Raw genomic sequence first — 13,122 nt, 5'->3', positions numbered from 1 at the left:
CCTGATTTAAACAGCCACGGAGTCAGAAACAGTTGTACTGGGGAGCCAGGGTGGTGAAGGACAGCTGCTGAACCCAGCAGGCATGAGGACCCAGGGATTCCTCCTTCCCAGCCCAGTACACCAAGTAAGCCATTCCAGGCTTCCTTGCTGGGCATGTCGGTCTCCCCCTTCTTGTTTGCAAGTCCAGCTTGAAGTTCACTAGCAAAAGGTGCATGCACCCACACACTCCTCTCACAAGCACGCCCACAGGCACAGATCTCCTGAGCATCAGTGTAGACAACCAGTTCTCCTAATATCCATTCATAGATCCTGGGTCTTCTTACCCACCACTGGCTCAGTCCTCGAGTCCTCCTAGGCACATACCTCTTCCTACTTACCAGTGTGTCCAGCTTGAACTTCACTAGCAATTGGACACACACACACACACACACACACACACACACACAGAATTGAAATCATTGGGGAAAAATAAACCACCTGACCCTTTTATCCACTCTCATCTCTATTTTCCCATGCTTTTTCTCCCCTAATCCACTCTGATCCCCTTTTCTCCGCATTTGGCCCTTCCCCTAAGCATCCTAGAACATGTTTTGCCCAGTCCCACAAGTCTCATCCAATATCCCATAGCAAGTTTTGCACAGTCCCAGTGGCCTCTCTCAAATATCCCATAACACTCATGTTGGTCCTTTTACCCCTTCTTATCAGCTACAGAGTTCAGTTTGACCCTATTCAAGGCTATGCCCGAGCAGTCAGCTTAATGGCCCATCAATCAGTGCCTAAACAGGGGTGGTCTCCCCTACTGTCTCTGTTATCACCTCCTTGTCAGGACTGTGTATCTGTGTGCTTAATTTATCACTTTCCTTGTTATTTGTTGTTTCTTTGAATTGAGGAGTTTTCACCAGAAAGCTTAATGAACCAGACGCATTCACATTCTACACATCCTTACAATCCATGCTTAGCAAGCTCCTGATGGGTTGCATTCAAAAGGGGAAGGATTTGCAGTCTGAGAAGCCCATGAATGTGGGCAGCCCGGCAATACCCAGCCAAGCAAGCAAAAGAAGCTGCCCAGGCGGTTCACTTGAGCAAGAGGTCGTCGGAAGAAAAGCTTGGCAGGGCAAAAAGGCACAGCTCCACGACAGATGAACTTCAGAGAGCACAGAAAGACAGAGTACTGTAAATAAATCATATACCATTAAACTTTCTGCCTTCAAGGAAAAAAAAAAAAAGAGAGAGAGAAATGGGAGAAATAAGATGTTGAATCTTTAAAAAAAGTAAACATGACTAAATGAATACGAAGAAATTATTTTTTCTTTTTCTTTCCACTTTTCCATCCCTCCCTTCTTCCTTTCCTTCCTCTCCTACCAAAAAAAAAAAATTATCTCCAGCATAATCTTTTCTTCTTGTTTTAAGCTATTAAATCATCATTTTTCCTCAAGAAACATTGATGATTTAACTGACAGTTTATTTAAAAAATAAATCAAGCCTTTGGTTGTCATGCATGTGCTGTATTTTATCCCTAATGGAAATAACTACGCTTACTTGAATGCATGAAGAAGCAGAGAGAAAACAAAACAGCCATCCATCTTACTGGAACATCTACTCAATGTCTTGACCAGAAAACGTAAAAGTTGTACATAGTAGGGCTACAGACGCTGAAAAACATATATGCCATTCACCATTATCCTCAATCATTAACAAAGGGGCCGACTTTAGGATTTATGATAGTAGCAGGTACTGCAGTGACAATCTGTATGGTTCTCTATCTTCACATTGTCCTTAAGCGTAATCTGAAACAAAAAAAACACATACATAACAAGTAGTTGTAGTCAGTTACGCTGGTAAAACAGCACTCTCAAGCAAAAGATTTCTGAAGCCTCTTTCTGGACCCCAAGCAGCACACAAGCCCCTTACATACGTGTCCTGGAACAGCACTTGAATGCCACTCATTGGAACTGCAACCTCAGGGGCATTCAGAGCCATAATTAGAAGGATTTCAATAGTGACCTGCAGTTTGTTGTCCTTAATTTCCTGAACTGTCTATTTCTTTGGAAAGTGTCAAGTTCCTAAGCTATGAAAACTCAGGAATTCTCTTTAGAATTTTTAATGTGCACAAAATGAAAGTAGACACTATGAAAAAAACGAGTCATTTTTATTTTTAATCTCAAACAAGTGCTAGTATTGCCTGTGGGAAAATATGTTGGTGATATTAAAAAAGGATTATTCACTACTGAGATGAAGCACCAGCAAGGGTTGAGCTATGGATTAAGATATATAAACTGTGGGTGCCTACAAGTGAGCCAGGTGTCCAGGCTCTGTTCACTTGCCAGCACAGAGATGTTAAGTGACATTTGAGATATCAAAGACAATTCCAATTAGCCTAAAGCAACCGCTCCAGAAGGCCTTCCATAGATCCCATGTTTGCCAGCGACCTTCAGGTGCCTTGAATACCCTACAGCAGCTCAAACGGCACCGGATCTCTGTAAGCGGGTAACTGAACTGAGCGTCTAGTCGATACACTCGATAAGCCTGATTCAGATCACTGTAAAATGGATACTTTAGCCCATAAAAACTATCTCACCCAGACCTACATCAAAATTTAAGTTTCTTCATCTGTAGCTGAATCAACCCTAAAATAATCAGCTATAGTAGAATCTCTAGTAGAACCTTCCAGACAAGGCTGTTACTTTAGGGTGTTACATATGTTTAGAGTTCCTTCTATACTGTTAAAAAAAAACTTAATCTTGCTTAACCTAATGAGTACAGATGGTTTTGGTTCCTCACTCCCAAAAATGAAATTGATAATATTGATCAGTTGCCTTCCCACAGGACTCCTGTCTATGCAGGAAAGAAGAAAGGAAAATTAATGATTAAAATCAAGCGTACGCTGCATAACATTTGTGGAAAGGGTGCACATCCAGGAGAGCTAAAAAACAAGGAAGCACATGTATTTAGCACCAGATCTTTGGGTGATGTGAATCAAAGTAGTGTCACCAAAGTCCATGGCACCAAACCAATTTCCATGTCCCAAATGAATTTCAGACTCTACTGGTTAACACTTGCATTCCCTCTTTAGAAAAAGAAGTGCAAAGGACATAAATGTCAATGACACTTCCTTCAATGTTCTCCAGCAAAACTACGTTGTTTTCTACTTAACAATACAGGTAAATATTGTATCTTACAACTAGCTTCAATGAGTTCCATTCACATCCTTACCTTGGTAAAAGCCTTCGCTACACAGCACGTCGCTTCTGACGTGATGTTCTTTGGTACCAGCATTGTCTTCTTTGACCTCATTGGAGTGGGATAAGCCCGTGAGAAACAACATCCAGTGCACTGGTAAATGGGTGCTCCTGGTTTTGAGAAGAATCTGTTCTCCCCTAGCTTGCACTCTGGACAACCTGCCATGGGTATATATAAGGAAGAGATTTTTACCTTATCCCTAGTTGTATTTTTATTTTCAAAAAGAAAGGGAAAGGGCAAATGGTAGGAGGAAGTACCATCACCTTGTACTTCTTGACAATTTCAGAATAGAAAAGAACAGAAAGAAAAGCTCTCCTCCTTTGGAGTCCTTGAACTCTGCAACACACACCATTTGCAAAATTACTTGGAGTGTGGCTTTCCAGGTAAAGTACAGGCATTATTGTTTCTTTTATTTTCTAACTTAATCTTGTTGATAGTTTTTTTTTGTCGTCATCGTTGTTGTTGTTTTGTACATCTATTACACTAGCTCTTCCTAAACCCTTGCTATTATTTTTAGATCGCTAACTAGCAATTAACTAACTATCCATTTTCCATTTTCAGGCAAGATTCTGTAATCAGAGATTACCTGCAATTCTGAGATTTTTGTAGCTCAGCTTTTTCTATATTCAGGCTGAATTCTTTAAGGGAACCCAACAGGAGGAAGGTAAACGCTCAACACCATTGAAAATCAGATCATTTTAAGTGTGAAAATTGGGTTTTAACAGAAGTTTACATGTTAGGTTACATGAGTAAAGGCTAATTACAGTGAATGCAGAAACCCAGCCCTGATGAGGGGAATGGTGAGAGGCAGAGGAACCCTCCTAACCCGAGCAGTGAAAATGAACCATGTGACTCCTAAGACCAACAAAAGAGAAGGTCCAGCCTGTTGTTCACAGTGGGAAGCCACCAAAGTGACACATCCAGACAAGCACTCTCCCTGCAAAGCTGTGTGGGCTGAAAGGGCAACTGCCTAACGTGGTGTGGGGCTTATTACAGGATGCACAGGGAGAAGAATTTAAGGACTGTGTACATCTTGTTATGTTTTAAGGAGAGTGTGGGAAAGGCAAAACTTCCTATAGCAGATTTTTAAGGGAATAACCAAAGATTGGGAAAGAGCTCAAGGAGGACAGTAGAGAAACAAGTATGGGAAAAACAGAAGTAAAAGGGGATAAAAGGAGAGAGTTCTATGAAAACAGTCGGTCAGTACACTGGTCTGAGCCCTGTGCTTTGTCGCTGCAGTCTACCCTGTATTTTTATTAACTATTTCTAACTATCTATTTTTTGTGGTGCACTCTTTATTTACAACTTCTGTGTGTTTCTTATGTGTGTGTGCATGCAAACAAACATCAAGCAGGACTACTGGGCATGTATGAGGAGAGGCCTGAGCACCAGCCCCTGAAGTACGAGGCTGTGAGACCACAGGTCTTCTAGGTCCAGGTGCAACCAGGAGAGCAGGGTCCTGGAGCCACCTACCAGGTAGTGCTGACCTTAGACTGAGAGTTTTAGACCAGTAACTGCACAGACCAGTGCTGCACCTGCATGTATGAAACACTAGCAAACCTCAATCCTGATCAGCCAGAGGGGAGAAACAGGTTCAAGTCGTGTTGCTCACATTTATGAGAGTACTGATGGTTTTGAAGCAGGTGATGAAGGCAACATTTTCTCTCTGTGTGGTTGGCCTTGTTAGTAAGAGGAGCATGATCTGGAAACAAGGCACTGAAGCAGGTCCACACGTGTTGGGCTGGGACAGAAGATATCTGTGTCGTGAAGTCTGGCTGTGTCTAACAACAGGTATATGCTTAACCTGATAATACTGCTTAATCCTGATAATACCGAATTGGGATTACTTTAACCAGAGCCAAGCAGGTGTCTAACTGTATCACTGAAATGTGGCCTCGTTAACAGAATCACCTTCTCATTCATAAGTAATGTGGTCACTCCACAACAAAGTCATGAAGACAACAGGATAAGCTTAAAATTGATCTGAATCGGAGCACTAAAGGAGTCAGTGAATCAATGTTCATAAAATATACATGAAATTCTACCAGCCTTTCTTTATGTGCGATTTTTACTGAAAAAAAAAAATATTTGAGAAAAATTGCAGACTTTTCATATATAAGATCTAGCAGTAAAGATTTTTGCTGCATCTTTAAGAGCTTTAAGAACAGAAGTCACAGTGATGGTTCATCACAGTGCAGGAGAGAAAGAAGTGATCAGCCTGAATTATAGACTGAAATACTGCCAGGAATTTCTAGTCCCCTCTGCTGCATATTGTGACTTTTCCTCAGTATATTCATGCACAAAGGGTCCTTCAGAACAAAATTCCTCCTTGCAACAATGTCTCTATCAGAAATTCCTTCTTTGACAAGTTTCTAGGGTTGCTCCACAGTGTTGCTACCCTTTAATCTAGAGTGAGATGCTACGGCAGGAATAAAGGTCATACTTCTTGCAGTATTTATATGCATGAGGTCACTTTGACAAAACAAACAAAAAATAAAATTGACACATTTGCATTGGAAAGTATTCCAGGGATTGAGATTACCCACAATAGCATAAGGGCGTTGCCATCTGGGAAAAATTTCTGACCCAAGTTTAGACAAGAAATAGGAAGTATGCTTATGGCAAAAATTGTCTTGGTTCATTATACCTTCATATCTCAATGCCAATAAATGCCTGTGAATGTTAAGATTTGCTGTGAAAGATTAATTAATATTTTTACAAACAAGTAAACATTCCTACCTCTGAATGTTTAAAACAACTTACCCTGCATGAGGAACTCTCCATCTGGGAAAGAATGGAGAAGATGCAGAAATACAGACAAAATGGCCAAAGTGACAGCTGCATACTTCCCACAGTAGTCCATAATTCTTCTGGAAATACAAATAAACATTTTTTTTTTTGAAGGACTATTTTGCACTGGATCATTACCAGTATCAAAGGTGCATGCTGACACAGTATTTGAGGCAAGTAATGGAGACAATTTAGAACTGGAACTAGAAAACAGAAGGGTAGTATATGCTGATGAGTACTTTACAGACTCAGAGAATTGTCTTTACCATCATCATAACAAAATTGTGCTGTTCTGAATATAAATCATAAATCATAGCACTTAAACTTCAAATGTTGCAACTGTCCAATATTTATGGCGGGCTGGATAAAGCAGCAAGGGATTATAAAGAAGGCAAAACCATCTGAATCTGAACCAGGAAGAGATTTCAGGAAAAACATGCCATTTTTAGGAAAAATAATTTCATATGGGATGGCAGTCAGATATTTGACCATACACTGACCTCTTTAGCACTGATGTCCCCAAAAGGAGATTTTCACAGTCCTGTCCTTAGGTACAATCTAGCTCCTCTGGCCTGTGCAGCTTCAGAAAACACCCCCCCATTCACTTCCCCATCCATTTCAGAAAACACCATAGGAAACATGATCCCATCAGGGGTGATTCCCAGGTGCCTCCAGGAAGGCAGTGGGCAAAGGGGGAGGCAGAAGCAGCAGTGCTGAGGGGCAGCTCAATTCACTCTGAACAGGCCCAGGACCCCGACATCACACCAAGATCCACCACAAACCACACTTGGGGCTTCCATAATGGACGAAGAAGGCAAAAAAATGGTCCGATTCAAGCACACTCTGGTTGTCTCAACTTTTAAAAATCTTTTCAGCAGCTTAATTTTATTCCAGAGGGCTATATGCTGCGCTACATCATCTGTCCATCTGCAAGTACTGCATAAGATGAAGCGGCCATAAACACCTTATCATTTGCTCCCTGGGTAGCCTAGCAAAAATGCTGCTGTGTGGCTATGTTGGATCCACACCAAATCTGTTCCACAGGGTAACGCACAACTCTGATTGAACAACTGCATGAACTACAGGTAGAAAACACAGAGGTTGGGAATAACATTCCAAACTTCTCTATTCTTTTTTTTAAATAAATATGTTATCATTATCAATCACAGTAAGAATTCATGGTTGAGGAAAGGAAATCTTGGTTCTTTTCCTACATAAATAAAGGCTCAGATATCCTATATAATTAAAGGCTATGTGCAAATAAGTAAGACATCTTTTTGATAACTTCCACGGGACCTTTCCAATTATTTTGAGGCGTTTTGTGCCAGTCTGGTAAGAGACTTAAAGACCTGTTGCTTTTCAGCTCCTACACTTCCGTGGCATGGCTAGGAGGACCTCTCTTTATGGAAAGCCAGGTGGGATTTAAGTTAGGCTAAACCAAGTATAAGGATGCCACACATTTTTTGATTTTTTATGTTATAAACATTTAATTAACTAATGCTATTTTTAAAAATGCTGAATTAAGCTCAACTATGAATACATAAAATGAAATAGCGAACCTCACTTCAGATCTTGTTTTAAAAACACACATCTTGGGCATAAAGCTTGTAATCTCCCTTTTCAAACAGTGAGCTTCCTTATCTCCCAGACAATTTTTACGTGCCCGGTCAAAAAGAGTTTTGGCTCATTCCCTTGCTCAGAAATAGAATTCCTCCTTAAAAAGAAACTCTTCTTGCAATGCATAGACCTCAGCCCTTCCTTTAAAAATGAACAGGAATAATTTATATCCCGAGGCGAAGTAATTGGGTCCATGGAGAAAAGTGCTGTACAAATGATGCCAAAGTATTAAATTCCACATCCGGGGTAATCCCTGTAGATAATAGGGAAAGCCAGCACTCTTTTGTCCAACCAAACTTGCCTGGGACCCAATTTGAGGGTTGTGTTTCAAGCACTTTTTATTGTAGAGACCCCGTGTGCATTCCGAGAGGGGACCTTTGCTGCCCTTGCACATTATCCTGCGGGGGACTTGCAGTTCACCACTGTTTGTATTCACCTTAAGGACAGCGTGTCTTGCTGCTCTGTAACCACCTAAGCCACAACCCATCTGCAGCACTGTGGAGCTCAGAGCACCTAATTCCCAGACTATTTACCTTTCTTCTCAGAAAATCTGTCTGATGATCATGCAGATCTCCCTTCTTCAGCAGTTGCATCCCTGAGCCATCCCTTAAGCCAATTTAAAACTTGTGCAGAGTATGTCTGAACTGTAGGCAGCACAGACAGCATCTTAAAGCCAAAATCTTGCAAGTGGATCCTTGGAATGGTTTCTTCTGTGTCTTCACAGACCACCTTATCTGCTGACTTTAAAGACAGAAACTGCAGCTCAAGAGCATAAGCGCTCTTGTACCTGATGTGCAGAAATAAGGCCATCAAGGGTGATTTATACATTTTACATTCTGAAAGCTACTGTTTAGCAAGAAAAAAAAATACTATTCTGTTATTCTGCTACTTAAGACCTCTTCTTCTAGCTTCCCCAGTCAATGCTGTTACTGCACAACAGATTCTCCAGGGAGAGATCATCTTGTGGCACCAAATATTTCTAAATATAAGAATGATAATGTCAACCATGAAGAAATTAATCTTGTTATTTGACATAGAAATCATTTGAGAATGTGACTGCAATCTGGGAAAACATTCACTTCTAAAACCAAGAAAGACAAATCAGAGAGGAGAGCATGATTAAATAAAAGCAGCTTTCACGTAACGACTTATTTCTTTTCAGATTTCGCACCCACCCACCAGAAGCCCTGCAACCACCACCACAGTGATGCAGATGTTCAAATGATGCCTGCTCCCATCTGCTGGAAGAGACAAACCTGAGGTGTTCCACAGCTATTAGCTGAGGGACACTCCATTACTTCACAAGCTCCCTGAGATACATGGGGAGCTACGACTGCTACACGAAGGCCAGCAGGCATCGCTACACTGAGCAAACAGATGCACAAAGCACTCAAAAGGCACTCAAAAGGTTCAGCTTACAGTGCACACAGGCCATACAAGGTAGCTTTTACCTCAGGACAGGTTTGACCTCAGGACAGCAATGGACATGAAATCAAAGAGAGCTCCAAGTTTGCAGCAATCACAAAAAGATCATGTCCAAACCCATATGAGGCTGAGACCAAAGTCAAGATGAGAAGAACAGAGAAAGGGACTGAGCCCTCTGGCTGACCTGAGTCACCAAAGCAGAAAGAAATGAGGCTTATCAGTAGGAGAGAAACACGTGATGGTTTCCAAAAGACTGAAGGCACAAAAGCAGAAACAACTCTATTTATTTAAGATGGCAAAAACTAGGTGTAGAAGGCTGCTCTGAAGCCCAGAATGGCTGATGCAAAATGGACAGCAAAGAGGATGCATGGGGCTGGATGCTGAATACAGACAACGTCTTTTCCCCTCCTGCCTGCACAGCACATCAGTCCATGCTGGCACAAACCAGCAAATGTAAGAAAAGCAGTTTGTACAGAATTTGAGGAAATAAAAAAAACACTGATAGCATTTTTGGATGCATTGGAAGTATTTCTAAAAGGTATCAAAAAGAGAGTCAAAAGAAACGTATGTGCTTAGGCTGTAGTTGCTCATTCCTGCTAGGGCCTAACAAGATCCTAGCTGAGCACAAGAAATAGTTCTCTTGGGCTAAGAGGTGGTCCATGAAACTGGAGACGTGTGGATAAACAAGGGAGCTGGTGTGGAGCAGCAGCACATCCCAAGGGACAGGTGCTACCCCAGCAGGGCTGGGCCTCGCTCTTTCTTCATTGCTGTCTTAAAAATGGGCTTTTCCTTCAAAACACCTGCATCCAGAGATCCAGTTTCCGCCTGAGCGTCACCGCAAGGCAAACTTTATGTTCCCTTTGTTCTCTCAGATATTTAGGACAGACTAAAATCAGTTACACCTGACTCCAGTGAAGCTGAAGTGACTGCAGTGAAAACATGAGGACAATAAATCACCAACAAAACAAGAGTGTCATGGGTTCCTTCGCCAACCTCTCAGGCTTCTGGGAAGCTGCCAGCTCTTGGCTCGGTCATCTTGACAAAAGAAAACTCTCTCCCCATTAGAAGGGTTGGTCTTCACGGGTTTAGATCAGCAGCCTCATGTGATCCTTTCAAATGTCCCAGTAGCCAAACTGAGCTGGGTCACATCTGTTAAGCTGCACTGAATAAGCTGATCAAATCCATCTTTCCAACAAGGTGGATTTTTTTTTCCTCAAGATTGGTTACTATACTCTTTTCAGGACCATAGAGTTGATGGGATGCTGGCAGAATTGCCTGTATCACGACAAGAATCACAGAGTTCAGCCTCAAGTCCTGCTCCACTCCAGGCCTCAGAGCTGACCCACACATGCCCCAGAGCAAAGGGGGCAGCCAGAGGCCTCGTTTACCACTTCCCCAAACACCCCGTTTCTACATCAGCCTGATAATCTGGATGATCCAATGGCTCAAAATGTCACCCACAGTGGTGACACCCTAGCCCGTGAGTGGCTGTTCTGTGATCTCACGCTCTCTGAAGACGTGGCAGTACTCGCCATGCTTTACTTATTTAAACACAGGATGTTATACTTTGGTGTATAAATTTGGTCATAAAATTTCAAGGCAATCCCTGAGGGAAGTTGTTTAAACTATATTAGCCAGAAAGGGAACTGAAATTGCAGTTTTGCACTTCTTCCAATGACAATCACTTTCATGCTAAAACCAGCAAATAGAACCCAGGTGTGATCTCTCCGCTCTTCTTTCCTAAGCTCTTTCCTAAGCTATTGGAACATTATATAATGCATGGATTTTAGCAGATCTTTAAAAGTATGGTATTTTAAAGTCTTTCCTAGCACTTAAAGTGTCATCTCCTTATCTACAATGTTTTCATTCTTTTTTTGTACATTATCATATTATCAGTTATCATAATACAAACAAATGATTGTATGTGTTTGCAAACAGGTCATCTTTTCAGGTACACGTGAGATTTTGAGGCTGTTTTTACATTCATGTAAAACTCCACTGTATGAGAATCCTTAGACAAATTCTGTAGTCCGTGTCTTTTTAGAGGCATGCCAGTAAACTTCATTATATGGGTTTCCTTCGTATTGACTGTATGAAATTATCTAATATACTCTATATAACCTTCGGATGACTCTGCATACTCTTCTTTACAGTGCCCGTGACAACATCACACTCAGCTAAATACTCAGTTAAGTATTTTGCATATTACGTTCATTCCTTTCTAGAATATTTAGCAGTGATGGAGAGCTCTGCCCCGGCAACAATCAAATATAAGTGCCAGTTCTTTCCTTATGGGCCTCTGTATATAGGAACCTGTTGGCAAAACACTACAGACTCAGAAATCTTTTTTTCCCCCCCTTTCCTTAACATATTTAATCATGAATGAAAATTTAAAGACTTCAAAATATGTATTAGTATCATAGATTGTACAACATTTGACATCAGGCCAGTATTTGTGCCTAAGGAAAAACACAGGGTTACTGACCAAGCATTATTGGACCCAAACAGAAATCACAAAACCACATTATTTAACTGTAACTTTTATAGAATTCTAGGACCATCCATTTCTTTTACTTACAAAACCAGCTCAACCCCAAACACGGTAATTCCAATGCAACCTTTTAGCTTAACTTGCAAAGTAAAACTTTGAGAGAAAACAAAAAGAAGAATGGCAGAAAAGGCAAGAAGAATGCAGAAAAAATAAGGAGTTGATCCTCTTACATACAGCAAAGAAAATTTAAAAAGATATTACCTCCCTTGAGAATAAATCAGACAGCTGGGTATCTGAAGGATGGTTTAGAACAAGAGCTGTCCTCAGAGCTTAGATGTATGTTCCTGAAATTGAAGTATGAAAAAGTTGCACCTTTCTTTTATACCAGTGAAGTTAGATCATATTCCTCGCCCACATCTAAGCCATAGGATCAACTGTACATTTTGTCTAATGGTTGAACATTACTTTATGTAATTACCAGTCTGCCATGTTGATCTTATCTTCTATGTGACTTTCATAAAGATCACTTTCTTCTTATATAATGGAACAAAGGTCAGCTTGTGAGCACAAACTCAATGTCATGAGAGTTTCCTGGGGAACTCAAATATCTAGCATCTAGTAATTTGCTGCAGTTTTCAGTGAACAGACTCTCATTTAAAAAAAAATTAAAAAAGAAAAAGTTACAAAGGTTTCCTAAAGCTTTTAAACCTGACAACCTTTTTTTAAAAGAATATAACACATTTCCAAAGCAATAGTATCATTTTAACAGAGAGGGGGGGAAAAAAAAAAAAGAATAGCACAGATCTATACAAACATTTAAAAAGAGTAATCTCCATCTGAATTTAATGCCTAGAGAATGAATGCCAGGATAAATATAGAAGGATTACCTCTTCTAAAAGATAAGAATTTCTGCAGAATCTCATATTCTTTTCAGAATACAATCAGCACAATGTAGGTACTTTTAAAACTGCACCAGGGTTCAGAATTTTAAGACTTAAGAGACTCAAAGTCCCGATTTCCAAGTGACAAAGGCTACATCCATGACGGCTAAACATGACAGGTCCCACACTGCCTCCTGGCACAGAGGCAAAGCATCAGGGCAGAGCTTGTAGCCACTGTGGTCTTCCCTTTCCTACACCTCAGTTGGGTACCTACACCCCAGTTCCAGCTGGGAACACATCCTGGCATCCCCGGGCCAGGGCTCAAGGTCATCCCTGCAGGTGGGCTTTATTTTCTAGTTGTGAAGACTTGAGGGAGAATCATTTCACATGTCCTCAGATGCCTAAAAACTGCCTAAATCTGAGTTAGTCACTCCAGGCTGCCTGTGTAGTCAATGGAGAGACACAGGCCTCAAAAGAAGGCAGAAACACCTATTTCTGTAAGAGATTAAGTCACTTTTTCAGAAGGCCTATTTTTCATGATTGGAAATCTACAGTAACTAGCTTGGACTACTAACTTTCACATGCCCTTATTAGGAGAATTAATTCCTACCCTTAGAACTGTACAAATATTTTATAACTCTAGGAAATTCCTAAATATTTAAAGACTTAAAATTACTT

At 40.9% G+C, this 13,122-nt stretch overlaps 1 protein-coding gene across 1 annotated transcript; it reads right to left on the bottom strand.

The window, feature by feature from the left end:
• Window positions 1-1,382: 1,382 nt before the first annotated feature.
• Window positions 1,383-12,683, bottom strand: CGA (glycoprotein hormones, alpha polypeptide). Its single transcript, XM_026038457.1, has 5 exons — window positions 12,451-12,683; window positions 11,825-11,907; window positions 6,004-6,110; window positions 3,214-3,398; window positions 1,383-1,787 (listed from the first exon to the last, which is right to left on the bottom strand). Exons 3-5 carry the CDS (start codon window positions 6,101-6,103, stop codon window positions 1,710-1,712), a joined length of 363 nt encoding a protein of 120 aa, XP_025894242.1. The 5' UTR covers window positions 6,104-6,110; window positions 11,825-11,907; window positions 12,451-12,683; the 3' UTR covers window positions 1,383-1,709.
• Window positions 12,684-13,122: the final 439 nt, after the last annotated feature.

Source organism: Nothoprocta perdicaria, unplaced genomic scaffold, assembly GCF_003342845.1.
Source record: "Nothoprocta perdicaria isolate Ctin4 unplaced genomic scaffold, notPer1 scaffold_21, whole genome shotgun sequence".
NCBI classification, from domain to species: domain Eukaryota; kingdom Metazoa; phylum Chordata; class Aves; order Tinamiformes; family Tinamidae; genus Nothoprocta; species Nothoprocta perdicaria.
This window is presented reverse-complemented; position numbering and strand designations above follow the sequence as displayed.

Bases quoted from the DNA above. Each gene is read 5' to 3' on its own strand.
- CGA (XM_026038457.1), bottom strand. From the start codon at position 6,103: ATGGACTACTGTGGGAAGTATGCAGCTGTCACTTTGGCCATTTTGTCT. The intron at 3,399-6,003 runs GTAAGTTGTTTT...TACCCATGGCAG, and splicing joins TGGAGAGTTCCTCATGCAGG to GTTGTCCAGAGTGCAAGCTA. The intron at 1,788-3,213 runs GTAAGGATGTGA...TTTTTGTTTCAG, and splicing joins TAGCGAAGGCTTTTACCAAG to ATTACGCTTAAGGACAATGT.